We start from the raw sequence: 18,615 nt of genomic DNA, 5'->3' as shown, positions 1-18,615 counted from the left end.
GCTCCCCAAAGGGCGGTAAGCTGTTGGAACCAAGAGTTATATGCTGGGGGAGGCAGTCTTACTGCCGCCTTCATATGAGTTATCACACTAGTGATATTCTGGGACTCATCGGGAATATTAAAACAGCAGGAGGTGCATAACAATTTGCAGACGCCCCCCTTTGTGCCATCAGTATGATTAGTACTAATCGATTTTGTATCGCCGCTTCCCTTACTGCTGTTAATTCAGTAATGGTGAGTGCTAGACCTTCCTCCGTCTCATTTGCTAACAGTAATATACTAATATGCCAGGCCATTAATCTTGTTTATTGCCAATGTTGTCCCTGCTCCCAAGAGAATGGACCACCCAATGTTCGCTCCTGGTGTAGTCCAGGGGTCTGCGAGTGTGTTCCCCTTCCAATGCAGTGGCATGTCCCTTCGGGTTTGCCCATTACTAGCTTTTGGGACGAACACTGTACCATGGGGTAGCAGCACCCTTTCCATCCCGGAGGGAGGTGGTGGTACCCTCTCTCTCCACAGGCCCACATTATACCTACCATCATGGTCTGATTACTGATTAAAGGAACAAGTAATGTTGATCGTACCATTTGTGTAGGTTGCTGAGCAAGAATCGTTGTTCAAGTACAATGTCGTAATACATTGGGAGATCCCCAAATGGAGTCTCCCCTGATTTGTGCAAAAACACGTTTCTCCCCTGCCTTCCACTATATGGAAGGCTGTGGTTGCGAGCGTGTCAGCCTTTGGACTGCAGTTAGCCTTGCGTTCAGGTGCTGGCGCGAGTTTTGCTCTTATTGCTCCCCCTATCAGGGTCAGGGTAGTCGCTGCCCGCAGAAGCAGGCAGCTAGCATTTCATGCTGGGCTCTGTGATTGGTTTGGCAGTCCACCATTGGGCTGTGTGCAAACATATCCAACAAGGGTAGCCAACCTCTAATCTCCGGTGTTGTATTTGGGCCAAGGCACAAGCTCTGTTCCCTTCACATCTAGCGATGGCCCTTCGCACCTCCCAATCTACTGGCATCACACTTACACCATTTATCTCATGGAGAGCCAATTCCACTACCGAATTAGACTCGCTCCTGAGCCCCAACTGACTCCCTCTAGGTTCTGGTGTGACATTAATGCCCTTTGCCCTGCTTGGGGTTATGTCCATGATTTGGTTTGTTTGGTTGCCGTGCCCTGGTGCTACTACCTTCTGTCGGACCTTCTGCCGGGTTGGGGGGGGGGGGGGAGGGGAACTGTACCACTATATTCACCTTTCTATAAATGTCGGAGAAGGGTCTATCTATTCCACACCACCAGACACCCTCTTCATTCTTCTGAGTCTTGGTTATTATTACCCGTGTCTTGGGACCGCCTTCCTTGATAATAGAATACCTATTTCCCATGTCAGGTGTCCCTGTAGCCATGGTGGCCACTATTAAGTGCCAGTCACTGGGACACAAGGATCCCTGCATAATTATTTATCATCCCATTTATAGTCATCCTGGTTACTAAACAGCCATGGGTTGCATTTAAAGGTCCCCTTAGCACCCTCAGTTATGATTACAGTCTGCGGCTGTATCTCAGAAGCCCCTGCCCTTGGGAATAGTCCTGCCAGGGCGCTTACTGATAATGTGAGCTGGGGCTGCCCCAAATTTATATGAGGCATCTAGCAACCTTACAATCCCCATGTATATAAGTCCAATCTGGTTATCGGAGTTTCACTGCTTGCACTTTTTTCGTTCCGGTGCTGTCCGATGTCTCCTCAGGTCCAGCTACACATTTGCAATGGCTGGCATGGATCCAGGTGGTTCTTTCGGTGAACTGAACAGCTGTCTGTGTTGTAAGGAGCACTTGAAACGGCCCCAGCCACCTCTTCGCCTTCCAGCTTTTCCTCCTGAATTCTTTCATCACTATCCAGTCTCCAGGTTCTAGATCGTGCAGTTTCCCTCCTGCTGGTAGGGGTAGTGCCGCTTTCACTTGATTCTGTATTTGAGACAAAAGTCTAGAGTTTTATACGGTAACACAACATCTCATCCTCACAGTGGCCTGTTATTTATCTTGCTTTAGGTCTTGGGCCAACTCCTGTATTGGGCGGCCTACCAAACAAAATCTCAAACGGGCTAAGATTGGGTCTTCCTCTCCTCCTAGATCTCATATACACTAACACAATTGGAAGTGCCTTTGTCCATGTCACCCCGAGTTCCTCACAGCATCTTGTCAATTTATTTTTTAGGGTAGCATTCTCTCGTTCCACTGTCCCATCGCTCGCTGGGTGGTAGGCACAGTGTTGTCTCATGTTTATTCCCAAGTAATCACTGATCTGCTGTAAGGCATTATTGACAAATGGTGTCCCATTGTCGCTACTAAGCCTTTCAAGGATGTCCCATCTTGGAATTATTTCAGTTAGCAAAGCCTTGGCTATGGCACTGGCATCCTGTTTAGACGTGGGGAATGCTTCCACCCATTTGGAAAACATACCAACTATTACCAGGCAATACCTTTTCCCTTAGTTGTGTGTTAGTTCAATAAAATCCATCTGTAAATGTTCAAAGGGTCTTTGGGGTTGGGGGTGTGCTGCCTGACTGATCTGTATTCCCCTCCCCACACGAATAGGGGCACAGATAACACATCATTCACAATATTTCTAGGAGTAGTGAGTAAATCCCTTAGTGTATCAGTGTGCTACAATACTGTTGTACATCCCCCCCCCCCCCCCCCCACCCCCAACCACCTTTTTGACACATGATCCTTACTGTGTGTCAGTTTGGCATAGAATGGGAATAATGATCGCGGCAGACAAGGTTTACCATTGGGGCCACCCCTTCCTTCATGCTGCATCCTGCCGTTGTCCACTCACGCTTCTCCTCCGGCGTGGCCTGTGACTGTAACTCCCATATGTCTGCTGTTGGGGTGCAAATTTTTGTCATACACCGTCAGACTGATCACTTGGTGGCTGCTGGGCTGCTGTCCTTGCCGCTGAGTCTGCCTTCGCATTGCCTTGAGAAATGGAATCGTTATTTTTTGTGTGGGCTTCACACTTACACACAGCGAGTGATTTGGACAATAGGACCGCTTCCAGGAGGTCAGACATCAGGCCAGGGTGTGTGATGGGCTTTCCAGAGGAGGTCAAGAAGCCCCTGTGTTTCCATAGGGTTCCAAAATCATGTACAACCCCAAATGCATATCTGCTGTCTGTGTAAATATTCACTGTCCTTTCCTTTGCCTTGACTGAGACATGTAATTTGCGCTGACAGATGAGAAGGGAATGATCCCGCTTTGACTACCTCGTGGGTAGCAGTAAAGATATTGCATGTGGGGCCAGTAGGGTTAATACACTATAGCCGACTATGTCCCTGGACGCCACAACACCCTTTTCAGCTGCAGCCACAGCTCGCAGGCATTTAGGCAATCCTGCCACTATGGGGTTTAGTTTTGCCGAAAAATAAGCTACCGGCCTCAATTTTGCCCCATGATCCTGCAACAGCAGAGATGTCATGCAGCCATGCTTCACATCTACTGTTTGTACAAAAGGCTTGTTTGGATTCGGAATCCCCGGTGTCTGTGTAGTTTGGAGGGCCTTTTTCAATTCAGCAAAGGCACTTTTGGCCTCTGGGGTCCACTGCAATGGAGTCTGGCTCAGCAACCCTTTGCCATGGGCTATGTCACTTAGAGATGCCTCATGGGTTGTGTAATGTGGATAAACATTCTACAGTCGGAGCACATGCCCAAAAAGGACAGCAATTGTTTCTTCGTGTGAGGCTTTGGTATTTGCTGGATTGCTTGAACTCTGCCTTGACCAATGGCCTTCCCTTGTTCAGATATTAAGTGACTTAAGAACTTCACCAGTTGTCGCACAAATTGTAGCTTTGCGAGACTAGCTTTGTGCCCTTCCCTCGCTGGATGGCAGAGCAATGCAAGGGTATCTTTCTCACATTGTTCCTCTGTTGGTGCTGCTATTAAGCAATCATCTACATCCAGCAGAAGCGCTGACCCTGGGGTTAAAACAAGAGACTCTAGACTCCTGCGTAGAGCCTCATTATATATGGTGGGGGGACTCACAGTAACCTTGACAAAGTCACGTGAAGGTATACGATTTTCCTCAGAATGAAAAAGTGAACCAGATTGACTCTCTGGGTGTACCAGTACACTAAAGAAGGCTTTTGCTAAATCTACAACAGAGAACCATTTACTGTCCGGTGGAATTTGAGCCAACATAGTATAGGGGTTGGGAACTTTGGGGCGTGTGGAACAACAGCGTTATTGACTGCCTGCAGGTCTTGAACAAACCTCCATTCCTCTGGTTCACCCGGAATATTTGCGTTTTTGACCGGAAAAATGGGGGTTCTCGTTAGTGAGTTTTCACAGGGGATTATCACTCCAGCCTTTAGGAGGGATTCAAAGACTGGAGTAATTCCTTCGATAGCCTTTGGTTTTAACGGGTGTTGTGCTCTGCAAGGCCGATACTCAGACTTGGGGGTTATTTGTATGGGTTCACAGCCTCATATGAGCCCCACGTCATGTTTGCCTTTTGTCCACAGCTCAGTAGGGACCTTTCTCAATCTTGGGTCCGAGATTTCTACTTTAGGAAAATGCCAATATAGTATAAGGCTACCTTCCTAGGCTCTCCAGGCTAGCCGGGGTTACCTGGACTGCCCTATCTGCCTGAGTTAGCCAACTTAGTTTCTTCCTCTATGTCCGCATATCTTCACTGAACCAGATACCCACATCGTCCCTCAAGACTTTTGGTTTTTTGTGCCTTTAGTACCCATGGTCCCAAATCCTGCCACCTGTTTCCGGACACCTTCGCCAATGACACGTGAGGAAAAGAGCCTTCCACGTCAAAAAGATAGGTTCTGCTTGCCGTCACAGAGACCTTAGATAAGTTCACACTGACTGCACATCTGTAGTCATTCCAATAAAGTTCGCACAATGACAATTGATCTGGTTTAACCCGTCTCCTGAACCAATCCTTCCCAAATGATTTGTCAGGGCTATCGCGGTGTATGTGTGCTGTGCAGTGCAGCATATCCCCAGCAAGAACACCGGTGTTAATAGGATGAACATGGTTACTTGCTTCCATGGCGAGTGAATCGCTCACTGAACGTATCGCTGTCTGGCTTAATCGCCATTCATAGACATACATCAGGGGTCGTGAGTTGTATTTTACAGCCTGCACTGGTAAGTCATCTTTTCGTATTATCTGCAAGCCTTTCGGGGGACTGAGCAAATCCAACCCCAGTCTCACTGAGATTCTGAGCCATCAGATTTAAAGGACAGAATTCCGATAACAAAACTGAGAATTGGAATGTTTCCCAATTACTGGTTTTGCACAACAGGGATGTGGTAAACCCCACTCTTATCACAACTCCTGTCAGTCACCCTGCTGTCCAGCCTTCAGGGCTGACTGAGGCTGTCTGTGTGGGCACTGCCTTGCCCGGTGGTCCATTGTTCCACAAACAAAGCACCTGCCAGATCTACCTCTGCCAGCCCCTCTTCCGTGACCTCCACCTCTGCCTCTCCCTTTTCCCACAGCATCTCCCTCCAACGGCTGGGCGACCATTTGCATCATAGCAAGCTGAGATTATCCTTCTCTTGAGCCAGCAATTTTTCAGCATGTATCGCGTGTTGTTCTATCAAATTGAGCTTTCCCGTGTCCCAGGTAATAAATGTGTCTTTTACCTCTTTTGCTATTTTGTCCTTCATCCCATTGATGAAGCTGTTGCTCAGGTGTGCCTCATACGGTGTGATTTCTGCCATCGTTATGTCCTCGGGTGGTGTCGGTCCACTCCAGGCATTATGGATTAGAGTGAGGCGCGGAAGGTACTGGGACACTGTCTCACCTTCGTGTTGTTTACACATTGCAATTTTGGTCATGTCCATTCCATAGATTCACTATTCTGTGGGAAAAGTAGTTCCTCCTCATCTGTGTTCTAAATCCCGTCCTCCAAATCTTTTGGCCTAGTCTAATCCACCAGCAGAAATAACTGGATAGGGTATGGCTTCATCCCCACAGCGCAACGAATTCCCACTTTCCACCAAAATCCCGGATGTACTAATTTAGTTGCTTGCTGTCTCAGAAATGAAAGATTTCATTGTAACTTCTTCCGGTCCCAGTAAGGGCAAAACATCTATGAAAGCTGCTCTGAAAGTCCAGTCTTCACACCATATTTCTGCTTTCACCAAAAATGACTAGAGTCCTCCACCATGGAAACAGACAGTTCGACCCAACTCGTTCGTGCCAACCAGATATCTGAAATCAATCGATTCCCATTTGCCAGCATGTGGCCCATGTCCTTTTCAACCCTTCTAATTTATGTACGCACTCAGATGCTTTTTAAATGTTGTAATTGTACCAGCCTCCACCACTTCCCCTGGCAGCTCATTCTATACATGCACCACCCTCTGCATGAAAACGTTGTCCCTTAGGTCCCTTTTAAATCTTTCCCCTCTCACCTCTAACATATGCCCTCGAGTTTGGACTCCCCTGCCCTGGGGAGAGGACCTTGGGTATTCACCCTATCCATGCCCCTTTTTAATGTCGACAAGTTTACCCCTCAGCCTCCGATGCTTCCAGGAAATTTTTCCTGGCTTACTCAGCCTCTCCAACTCTGGTAACAGTCTTGTAAAGCTTTCCAACCCCTTTCAAAGTTTCACAAGTTCTTTCCTACATCCGGGAGACCAGAACTGAACGCAGTATTCCAAAACAGGCCAAAATAATGTACAGCCACAACATGACGTCCCAACGCCTATATTCAATGCTCTGACCAATAAAGGAAAGCATACCAAATGCCGCCTTCACTATCCTATCGACCTGTGACTCCACTTTCAAGGAACTATGAACCTGCACTCCAAGGTCTCTTTATTCTGCAACACTCCCCTTGACTGTGTCAGTCCTGCCTGGATTGCTTGACCAAAATTCAAACCTGACACTTCTCTAAATTAAATTGCATTTGCCACTGCTCGGCCAATCCAATCAATTCTAATTTATAGTGAACTCTCTTTCCTCTCTTATTCCCTAGAAGCTAAATATCTCCATCCCACACACTCCCTCGGTTTTCACTTTTCTGAAATTGGGAGAATAGGGTTGAGAAACGTATCGGCTACGATTGAATGGTATGAGCAGACCTGATGGGCTGAATGGCCTCATTTCTGCTCCTATATCCTATGGTCTCTTGCTGTCCAGGACAGAGAGAGAGAGAGAATGGGAGCAGGAGTCGGCCATTTGGTCTTTTGACCCTGCACCAGTATTGAACACATCATAACTGGATATGGATCTACCTACATCGAGGTGGATAGACTGGGACTTTTTCACTGAAGCATAGACGGTTGAGAGGTGACCTTATCGAGGTTTATAAAATCATGGGGGGGCGGGGGATAGATGAGCTGAATGGCAGGTGTCATTTCCTTCGGGTGGTGGTTTCAAGATGAGAAAGCAAATTTTGAGCGTGAGTGGAGAAAGATTTTAAAAAGTCTTCAGAGGCGCCATGTTTTTTCAGAGTGGTTCATGTGTGGGATGAATGTCCAGAGGAAGTGGTGGATGCAGATACAGTTACAATGTTTTGATTAAGTAAGTGAATAGGAAAGGTTTGGAGGGATATGAGCCAAACACAGGCAGCTGGGACTAGTTTGGTTTGAGAACACAATCCGCATGGACTAGTTGGACTGAAGGGTCTGTTTCTGTGCTGTCTGACTCTGTCACTGTTCTGTACTGGTCTTAAAACCATTTTCTTGCTTTCCCCCGTAAACATCCACTTCTTTGTTGTTCCAAAATCAGATGAACTCAGCCTTGAATATATTCAAGGACCCCCTAACTGCAGGGAGATATCCCCAATTCTGAACTCAATTCCTCTTGCTGATTGCTTGCTGCATCTGTCTGATGACTGGCATTGACTGGTGTAGGAGGGCGCTGAGGCCACTTTGTACACCCACACGTCATTCCTGATGAAGGGCCTGTGCCCGAAACGTCGAGTCTCCTCCTTGGATGCTGCTTGACCTGCTGTGCTTTTCCTGCACCACACTTTCTGACTCTGATCTCTAGCATCTGCAGTTCTCACTTCCTCCACATCCAAATACATCTCCATTTAAACAAAAGCTATGACTTCACATTGTGGTACTGCATTTGCCATGTGTTTGCCAACTGTAGTCTTCTCTATATTGGGACGACCAAGCGTAAACTTGGGGAATGGTTCGCCAGGCATTGCAGCCGGGTCTGCAGAGGCCGTACGGACTTCCCAGTCACCACCTGTTTTCATTCCCGTTCCCACTCCCTTTCTGACATGACCATCTTTAACCTCATCCATTGCCACAACACACCAAGCTGCAAATTGGAGGAACAACACCTCACCTTCCTCCTGAGCAGTCCACAGCCCAGAGGACTCAACATTGAGTTCTCCAATTCAAATAACCTCCCTTCCCATCCCCAACTCCCTTCCCAGTCCTTCCCCCTCCCTTCCACTCCTCCCTGCCACCAACCCTCGTGATGAAAGGCTTATGCCCGAAATGTTGGTTCTCCTGCTGCTCGGATGCTGCCTGACCTGCTGTGCTTTTCCAGCACTACACTCTCGACACTGAGTTAGGATACCTGGTCGGCATGAACGGGTTGGACCAAAGGATCTGTTTCCGAGCTGTACAACTCTATGACTTAATAACAAATAGGATACTTTGACAAATAACAAACTATATCCATGTTTACAAGGCTTGGTACATCACATGCTTTACTAACCATTCTCAACAGATCCTGCCCCTTCAGTGACTGGGTAACATATACATGTTAGTGCATAATCTCCTTCACTAGTATTTACACACTACCCTCAGCAATTGCACAAGTAACAGTGAGGGTAAACAGCACAAGGATTAAACACACAGTGAGGGTAAACAGCACAAGGATTAAACACACAGTGAGGGGGAAACAGCACAAGGATTAAAAAAACAGCCAGGGTAAACAGCACAAGGATTAAACAAACAGTGAGGGGGAAACAGCACAAGGATTAAAAAAACAGCCAGGGTATTCAGCACAAGGATTAAAAAAACAGTGAGGGTAAAAAGCACAAGCCCCAGTAAAAACAGATGGAAAGTCACTGTAACATGTCACGATGACAGATTCTGGATAAGTGGTGCTGGAACAGCACAGCAGTTCGGGCAGCATCCGAGGAGCAGTAAAATAGACGTATGTGTGCATGTGGGTCTTTGTCTGGGTTGTGTGTGTGTGTGTGTGTGTGTGTGTGTGTGGGGTGAGTGCAGAGTGTCTTAAGTCTGTGAGGGGGTGAATGTGGGAGTGTGTGTGTCTGTAAGGGTGTGTGGAGGTGTCTGTGTGCGCGTATGTGTGTCCGTGTGTATGTGTGTATCTGTGTGTGTGTGTAGTGCAATGGTGGTCATCTGTAATGTGACATGAACCCAAGGTCCCGGTTGAGGCCCTCCCTATGGGTACTGAACTTAGCTATCAGCCTCTGCTCGGCCACTTTTCTCTGCTCTGCCTGTCCTGAGAATGCTAACCCGAGAATGCAACTTTAAACAAAAAAAGTTTTGTGATTTACACATGAAAGAAGTGAAACTATCACTGTATTCTAACAGATAAAAGGCTTAACAGACAATCAATTTTTCAATGTATAATTTCAGTTACATCACACTGTAAATTGTTGCTATAAATTCTGTGTGTTAGGATTGAGCCCTCCACTACCACCTGATGAAGGAGCGTCGCTCCGAAAGCTAGTGTGCTTCCAATTATACCTGTTGGACTATAACTTTGTCCACCCCAGTCCAACAGCGGCATCTCCAAATCAAGACTGTTATCAAACAGGCACAGAAATATACAGCACAGAAACAGACTTTTTTTTCTCTCATGCACATACGCACTTATAAGTCCATGGGGGTGAATTTGAACTTGGAGAATGATAAATGCAGATACATTCTATTTTGCTCAAAAAATGCACAATCTGCAGGCAGTCAATCCATATAATAGTTTGTAAATTCTGCTTTGGAAATAGAACCAGTCTGCCTCAAGATTGGGACACAGACAGACTCTGACCTTGCACCTTTAATGCATTGTCTGAGCTGAGATGTCACATTTTGCTATAAAATCAAGTTATCTTGAGAAAGTGACCTACAAGAATTTCTGGGATTTACATGGTAATAATAACTGCAACCCATTCTAAAAGATGAAAGACTTAATAATCCAGTTTTGTTCAATACATCATTTCACTATAATGTTTTCCAATAAATTCTGTGTCTCAGATTAGATTACTTCGTGTGGAAACAGGCCCTTCAGCCCAACAAGTCCACACCGACCCTCCGAAGAGCAACCCACCCAGACCCATTCCCCTACACCTAACACTACAGGCAATTTAGCATGGCCAATTCACATAACCTGCACATCTTTGGACTGTGGAAGGAAACCGGAGCACCCAGAGGGTGCCCACACAGACATGGGGAGAATGCAAACTCCACACAGACAGTTGCCCGAGGCTGGAATTGAACCCGGGTCTCTGGCACTGTGAGGTAGCAGTGCTAACCACTGTGTCACCATGCCACCCTTATGACGTTATTCATCCACAGTCACCTGATGAAGGATCAGCACTCTGAAAGCGAGTGCTTCCAAATAAACCTGTTGAACTATAACCCGATGTCGTGTGATTTTTAACTTTGTCCAGGTTAGAATGGATTGACTGTGCTAAATTACATAGTGCCCAGGGACATGCAGGTTAGGCACATTAATCAGGGGGTAAATGCTGAGAAATAGGGGTAAGGGAATGGGTGTGGCTGGGTTACCCTTCGGAGGGACAGTGTGGAATATTTGGGCTGAGTGGCCTGCTTCCACACTGTGGGGATTCTCTGAAGAGAAGGGATTGTCACAAACTTTTTTTTTGCTTCCCAAAATCAGACCTGCTCACTCTCAGCAGGATCCCAGTGTTGTGAAAGATATTAACTTTCAGGTGGAGGTATCCAAAATTCAGAGAGATGTCAGTCTTGATGTTTTTGCTTTTCTGCCCCTGTAAGATCCTGAATCAGCACCTTCAGGAGAATTAGTTAGAACGGAGTGAGAACAGAGGGGGAGAGAGAGTGGGATGGTGCTTTCAATTTTGTGGAATAACAAAAGAAAAGAATATTCCACAGAAAGTAGAATTGCTTGTTCAGAATTTCTACCCTGCACTGACAGTGATGACTTTTGTAATCTATTTTTACAGAGTATTTGAAGATCTGATGGCGGAAGTTTCAAAATTAACAGATGAAGGCCTTCTACCCGAAACGTTGACTCTCCTGCTCCTCGTGCTTTACCAGCGCTGCACTTTTTGACTCTGAATCTCCAGCGTCTGCAGTCCTCACTTTCACGTCAATGTCTGACAGTTACTCAATCCATCGGGACCGCAACTGTTTTCAACTATGATTCTGTGAGAAGGAGCAAAGCTTTGTGGTTCCTGTTTGAGTACGTTTTCAGCATCAGTGGGACTGGCTGAGAGACCATACCGTTGCAGTACATGGAGAGTGGAGCCTGAAACAGTTGTACAGCCCAGAAAGAGCAATTCACACCGGGGAGGGGCTGTACACACATTTATGTGTGGCTGAAGCTTTGGCCATGGAGAAACCTGAGGAATCCCGTCCCGTGGAGAAACGGTGGAAGTGTGACGACTGTGGGAAAGGCTTCTGTGTCCCGTCTGCCCTGGAGATTCATTGGCGTAGTCACACCGGGGAGAGGCCGTTCTCCTGCCCCGAGTGTGGGAAGGCCTTTATCAGTTCCTCCGACCTGCTGACCCACCAGCGGATCCACACGGGGGAGAGGCCCTTCAGCTGCCCTGAGTGCGGGAAGGCCTTTACCAAGACCTCCACCCTGCTGACCTACCAGTGTGTCCACACAGGGGAGAGGCCCTTCAGCTGCCCTGAGTGTGGGAAGGCCTTTACCCAGGCCTCCAACCTACTGACCCACCGGCGGATCCACACGGGAGAGAGGCCCTTCAGCTGCCCAAAGTGCGAGAAGGCCTTCAGCCATTCCTCTGCTCTGCTGACCCACCAGCGGGTCCACAAAGGGGAGAGGCCTTCAGCTGTCCTGAGTGTGGAAAGGCCTTTACCCAGGCCTCCAACTTGCTAATCCACCAGCGGATCCACACGGGGGAGAGGCCGTTCTTCTGTCCCAAGTGTGGGAAAGCCTTAATCAATTCCTCCAACCTGCTGACCCACCAGCGGGTCCACACAGGGGAGAGGCCCTTCAGCTGGCCCCAGTGCGGGAAGGCCTTCAGCCATTCCTCTGCTCTGCTGACCCACCAGCGGGTCCACACGGGGGACAGGCCCTCAGCTGCCCTGAGTGTAGGAAGGCCTTCAGCAATTCCTTCAACCTGCTGACCCACCAGTGGGTCCACAGGGGGGAAGAGGCCCTTCAGCTGTCCCGAGTGTGGGAAGGCCTTCACCCGCTCCTCCCACCTGTGAGTTCACGTGCCATTGCAGGGGTATTGAAGGACTAACGGCCATCATTACCGACTGAACTATCAACCCAATTCCAGGGCTCCCGGTTTGATTCCCACCGCGACAGATGGTGGAATTGGAATTTGGTCTGAAATCTGGAGGTTAGAATTTAACGATTAAACCATTGTCGGTGGGCTGGGGGTGGAAGAAAACCCCCATCTGATTCACTCAGTTCCTTTTTAGGGAAGGAACCTGTCATTGTGGGAGAGGATTCACTCAGTCGTCCCAGCTGCATCCTTTACCCAGTCTGACCTACACGTAACTCCAGACCCACAGCAGTGTGGTTGACTCTACACCTGCCCGTCCAACTTACTTGGAGACAAGGTCTGGGTTGAAATTGCTGAGTGAGGCAATACTTCCTCCGGGTTAAGGCTGTACCAAGGATCCAATTACAAAGGGACAACTTGGTGGTGACCAATAATGAAGAAAGTGAGGGGTTGGAGGGGGTGTGTGCACTTTGACCTTGAGCTGTTGTTTAAAAATTGCTACTTTTTGTACGTCTTTCTGCTGGGAGCTTCTGAAGCTGTAACAAAGTTGGGTCGCAATAAAGATTACCTGAACTTCCCACCGAGCTCAGACTCTCATTGAGAGCTTTGAACTGCAACAGGTTTTTGTTTTAAAACTGCTCATTTCTTACAGGTGAAAGTGAGAACTGCAGATGCTGGAGATTAGAGTGGTGCTGGCAAAGCACAGCCGGTCAGGCAGCATCCAAGGAACAAGAAAATCGACATTTTGGGCAACGTTGATGTTCCTGCTCCTCGGTTGCTGCCTGATCTGCTGTGCTCATTTCTTATAACCTCCTATACTATGTTTCCAATGTTGTGTATCGGTTGCAGCAGTGAATGAGTAGCCAGTATTGTTAGAAATTGTAAATTTTTCAGGAGTGCAGGTACTACATCACGTCATCGGCATTGTACAGTTTCCTGGCAGCGCTGGGAGGTGTGAGCTGTGTCCACTAGGGTGGATAAAGTTAAAAATCTCACTTTTTAGATTAGAATCAGGGTTTTACATAAATTCGTGCAGTTTTTGAGCTCAGAGTTCTACAGGAATGTATGTGGTTTTTGAGCAAAGTGCAATGTAACTCTGAAAGTACCAAAAAAATTCACCACACAAAATATATGTGTGCATGTGGGTCTTTGTCTGTCTGTGTGTGTGTCTGTCTGGGATGGGGGTTGTGAGTGTGTGTGTGTGGTGAGTGCAGAGTGTCTTAAGTCTGTGAGGGGGTGCAAGTGTGGGAGTCTGTGTGTCTATAATGGTGTGTGTGGGTGTCTGTGTCTGTGTGTATGTGAGAGTGTGTGTGTGTGTGTGTGTAGGAATATCTGTGTGTGTGTGTAGTGCAATGGTGATCACCTGTAATGTGACATGAACCCAAGGTCCCGGTTGAGGCCCTCCCTATGGGTACCGAACTTAGCTATCAGCCTCTGCTCGACCACTTTCCTCTGCTGCCTGTCCCGAAGTCCACCTTGGAGGATGGTCACCCGAAGGTCCGAGGCTGAATGTCCTGGACCACTGAAGTGTTCCCCAACTGGGAGGGAACCCTCCTGTCTGTTGATTGTTGTGCGGTGCCCATTCATCCGTTTGATCGGTTTCCCCAATGTACCATGCCTCCGGGCATCTCTGCCTGCAATGTATAAGATAGACAATGTTGGCTGAGTCACATGAGTACCTGCCATGTACACAGTGGGAGGTGTTCCCACGCGTAATAGTGGTATCTATGTCCATAATCTGACACGTTTTGCAGCGTCCACCGTGACAGGGTTGTATGGAGTTGTCCTGAGAGCCGGGCAGTTTGCTACGAACAATGATCGGTTTGAGGTTTGGTGGTTGTTTAAAGGCAAATAGTGGAGGTGTGGGGAAGGTCTTGGTGAGGTGCTCATCCTCATTGATAATGTGTTGCAGGTCACGAAGAACATGGCGTAATTTTTCAGCTCCTGGGAAATACTGAACAACGAAGGGTACCCTGTCAGTTGCAGCCCGTGTCTGTCTCCTGAGGAGGTCATTACGGTTCCTTGCTGTGGCACGTAGGAACTGGCGGTCGATGAGTTGAACATTGTACCCCGTTCTTGTGAGGGCATCCTTGAGTACTTCCAGGTGTCCGTCACGTTCCTCCTCATCTGAGCAGATCCAGTGTATGCGTAGAGCTTGTCCATAGGGAATGGCTGTTTTAGTATGTTTTGGGTGGAAGCTGTGGAAGTGTAGCATTGTGAGGTTGTATGTGGGTTTGCGATAGAGTGTGGTGCTGAGGTGTCCGTCCTTGATGGAGACGCACGTGTCCAAGAATGAGACACAGTCGAGAGTAGTCCATGGTGAGTTTGATGGTGGGATGAAACTTGTTGATGTCACTGTGTAGTTTTATCAGTGACTCCTCGCCATGGGTCCAGAGGAAGAAAATGTCATCAATGTACCTGGTGTACAATGTCGGTTGGAGATCCTGCATAGAGAAGAAATCTTGTTCGAACCTGTGCATAAAAATGTTGGCATATTGGGGTGCAACTTTGGTCCCCATGGCTGTTCCGTGTGTCTGGGAAAAGAACTGGTTGTCAAAGGTGAAGACGTTTTGATCGAGGATAAAGCGGATGAGTTGTAGGATGGTGTTTGGAGACTGGCAGTTGTTGGTGTTGAGGACTGAGGCTGTTGCTGCGATGCCATCATTGTGGAGGATGCTGGTGTAGAGTGCAGAAACGTCCATTGTGCGGAGGAATGTTCCCGGTTCGACTGGTCCATGGGTGCTGAGTTTCTGTAAGAATTCCGTAGTGTCGCGACAGAAGCTGGGGATCCCCTGTACAATAGGTTTCAAGATGCCTTCCACATAGCTAGAGAGATTCTCACATAGGGTCCCATTTCCCGACACGATGGGACGTCCCGGTGTGTTGGCTTTGTGTACCTTTGGAAGGCAGTAGAAGTCGCCTACACGAGAAGTACGTGGGATGAGGGCGCGTAGGGAACTGAGAAGGATTGGATCCAAAATTCTGATCAGTGTGTTTGATTCTCGGGTGTGTTCTTTGGTCGGATCAGCTGGTAGTTGCCTGTAGTGTTCCTAGTTGTTCAGTTATCGGTACACCTTCCTTGCAGTAATCTGTTCTATTCTGAATGACAACGGCTCCTCCTTTATCTGCTGGTTTGACGATTGGTTTTGAGAGCCTGGATGGCATTGTGTTGGGAACGGGTGATGTTTTGTTCTACCTTATGGGTATGGCTGATGAATCTGGCATTTATATATTTCCTGACAGTTTGAGCATACATGTCAAGCCCAGGGCAGCGGCCCTCCGGTGGGTCCATGTTGACACACAGACAGACAAAGACCCACATGCACACATATTTTGTGGGGTGAATTTGTACTTGCAGAGTTACATTGCACTTTGCTCAAAAACTGCATACATTCCTGTAGAACTCTGAGCTCAAAAACTGCATGAATTTATGTAAAACTCTGTTATCTCACTTTTTAGAATCAATCTAAACATCAGGTCATAGACAGAGAACACAGGGGGCTAACACCTTCAACACATTGTCTAGCTATCACTACTGTTAACAGCTACCCTGAGAATGCAACTTTAAACAAGGGTTTTGTGATTTACACATGAAAGAAGTGAAACTATCACTGTATTCTAACAGATGAAAGGCTTAACAGACAATCAATTTTTCAATGTATAATTTCAGTTACATCGCACTGCAAATTTTTGCTATAAATTCTGTGTTACGATCGAGCCCTCCACAATCACCTGATGAAGGAGCGTCGCTCCGAAAGCTAGTGCTTCCAATTAAACCTGTTCGACTATAACCTGGTGTGGTGTGATTTTTAACCTTTCTGGAGGCTGGGGGCCGTCACCGATTGGTTGGTGGCCTCCCCAGCCACGCCCCCTCAACCCGGGAGACGTCACACACCTGGACCCCGCCCCTTGTGAGCTGGCGCATGTGCAGTGCAGGTCCTGCAGCGGGACTGAGGCAGTGTTCCTGAGTGTGGGAGTAGAATGGCGCCGGTGGCTGAAGGAACAAGAGCCGCTGGAAAAGCTGAGCAGGTCCGGCAGCTCGTGTCGGGAGGAATGTGAGGAGGTGTTTCGGGTCCGGGGATCCTCCTTCAGAACAGGACCAGGTTTCAGGAACATCCCGGGGAACCGCGGGAGGAGGGAGACTGGGGAGTTTATAAACTCCTAGGGGGAGGCCTCAGGCCTCCAATAGAAGCCCCACAGGCCTAGTGTTTACTTCACCGGCGAAGGAGCTCTCGGGTTGCCCGGGTAACCGGCCGCCATCTTTGTGAGGGTCAGGCGCATGTTGTCTTGGGGCGGGGAGCGCGGGCGGCCATCTTGGTGAGGGCACCATCCACTGTCATTTCTGGGAGAGAATTCCAACCTCGTGGTAACCTCGGCCTTGGCCGAGCTTCATTCCCCACACTGTCCAGCGATGTGCAGGTGAGGAGGGAGGGGGTCAGCCATGCTAAATTACTGATAATCCCCAAGGATGGTCTGGTTAGTGTATGTTGACCATGCTAATTTACCCCTAGTGTCCAGAGATGTGCAGGTTAGAGTGGATTGGCCGAGGTAAGTGTATCCATGGTGTTCGGGGTTCTGCAGGTTGGGGTGAAGGTCTGGACCCCCTCAATTGGGATTCTCGGTCCGAGATCGGTCAAAAGAATCACTAGGAGTACGGTCTATTTAAAGCAACGTTATCAGCTTAATGACATAAGGCAGCCTAGCACAGATTTGTCCAGCAACACAGGTTAAAAGCTTGTGTTCCGTGGCAAAATTACACAATTACATTCGAAAATTACGAATTATTTATTTTTGCGACAGCACAGCCTGAATTACAAGAAAAGACCAATAAAATGTAATAAGGTGACATGATTGATAGCAGGTTAGTCCAACGATATTTCTTGGGAAACAGATTGTTTTACCCCAAAATCATCCCATGCTTGCCAGTTCAAGGTTAGTTCGAATACCAAATTACTTATGATTCATATTATGCAAACTCCATTGTTCTCTTTTATTTCTAAATCCAACCAACTCAGCAAAGCAACAATTCAAGTTCAATGTCAAATCATAACCTGAAGCTATTTTGTTATATTTATTTTAAAATAATATTTAAAATTGAAATGCAATTTTGTGGTTAATAAAAACCTACATACACCTGTTGCTCCTAACAACAGCCTAAATTCAAATTTTAAATCCGGATCTCAATAAAGCAGCAGTTGTCTCATTACCCAAAAGGGTGATGCCACAAACGATATAAGTACGGTTTTGATGGCTAATAACTCCTGAAAATCCTCCTACAGAAAAAAGTCACTGAGAGCTGCATATCCCAAAGAGTGATATTACTGTTTTGTAGAGCTTTTGGGTTCTTCCATTCTATGCAAAACTCAGGGGAGACTATGTTCCTACAGTTACAGCATGAGGAGTACTTACTTTATTCAAAATAATAACCAGGTTTAGTGTAGGTAAGGGAGGGACCTTGCCAATAAGAGGCATGCCTGTCTTTGTGACTTCCTTCAGGCTGTTCAATAGATAGGTCTTTTGGTAAGAGATGCGGTTATTGTACCAGAACAGTTCCACCCATCCCATAATTGGGAAGACATTGGTGCCATTAGGGGTCAAAAAGTCTTTTGCTGAAGTCAGCACATAACAGACCACTTCATCCCTGCCAAATATTCTATTGTGACTTTGAAGAAACAAATTGTAATCGAAAGATAACATTTTCCTATCTTCTCTTTTGTGGTGTGACCTATTTGGATGGGGCAAGGCTTACCAGGGTAGCTCATAGCACAACTGGTATCAAACTGGCACACAACACCTTTACAGGGTAAAGACCATTTAGACTTGTTCTGTAAATGAACTGTTCAATCTCTGATGAAGCTGAAAATGTGTTGCTGGAAAAGCGCAGCAGGTCAGGCAGCATCCAGGGAACAGGAGAATCGACGTTTCGGGCATAAGCCCTTCTTCAGAAGAAGGGCTTATGCCCGAAACGTCGATTCTCCTGTTCCTTGGATGCTGCCTGACCTGCTGCCCTTTTCCAGCAACACATTTTCAGCTCTGATCTCCAGCATCTGCAGCCCTCACTTTCTCCTGTTCAATCTCTGACCACTGCAATAGTCATTCTTGGTAATGTACAGTCCCTCAGCAGACCAGGACATCTTCCTGGAATAGTTGGTGCACAGTCTCTGGTTGCTCGGGATCGCACAGGTAAACTGTCCCTT

General features: G+C 47.4%; 1 protein-coding gene across 1 annotated transcript in view; it reads left to right on the top strand.

Moving 5' to 3' along the window:
• The window catches only part of LOC148143143 (uncharacterized), a 60,870-nt gene extending 47,890 nt beyond the window's left edge, over nt 1–12,980 (top strand). Inside the window, 2 exon segments of the mRNA XM_087974065.1 lie at nt 11,641–12,007; nt 12,010–12,980. Coding sequence (XP_087830191.1) covers nt 11,641–12,007; nt 12,010–12,311 — 669 coding nt within the window. The 3' untranslated portion in view covers nt 12,312–12,980.
• The last annotated feature ends 5,635 nt before the right edge of the window (nt 12,981–18,615 follow it).

Source organism: Chiloscyllium plagiosum, unplaced genomic scaffold (genome assembly GCF_037043375.1).
Source record: "Chiloscyllium plagiosum isolate Xiang-an unplaced genomic scaffold, Cpla_swu_hap1 HiC_scaffold_27, whole genome shotgun sequence".
In the NCBI taxonomy this organism is placed as follows: Eukaryota; Metazoa; Chordata; class Chondrichthyes; order Orectolobiformes; family Hemiscylliidae; genus Chiloscyllium; species Chiloscyllium plagiosum.
Note: the sequence above shows the minus strand (reverse complement) of the source record. Positions and strands in the feature narration are given on the sequence as shown.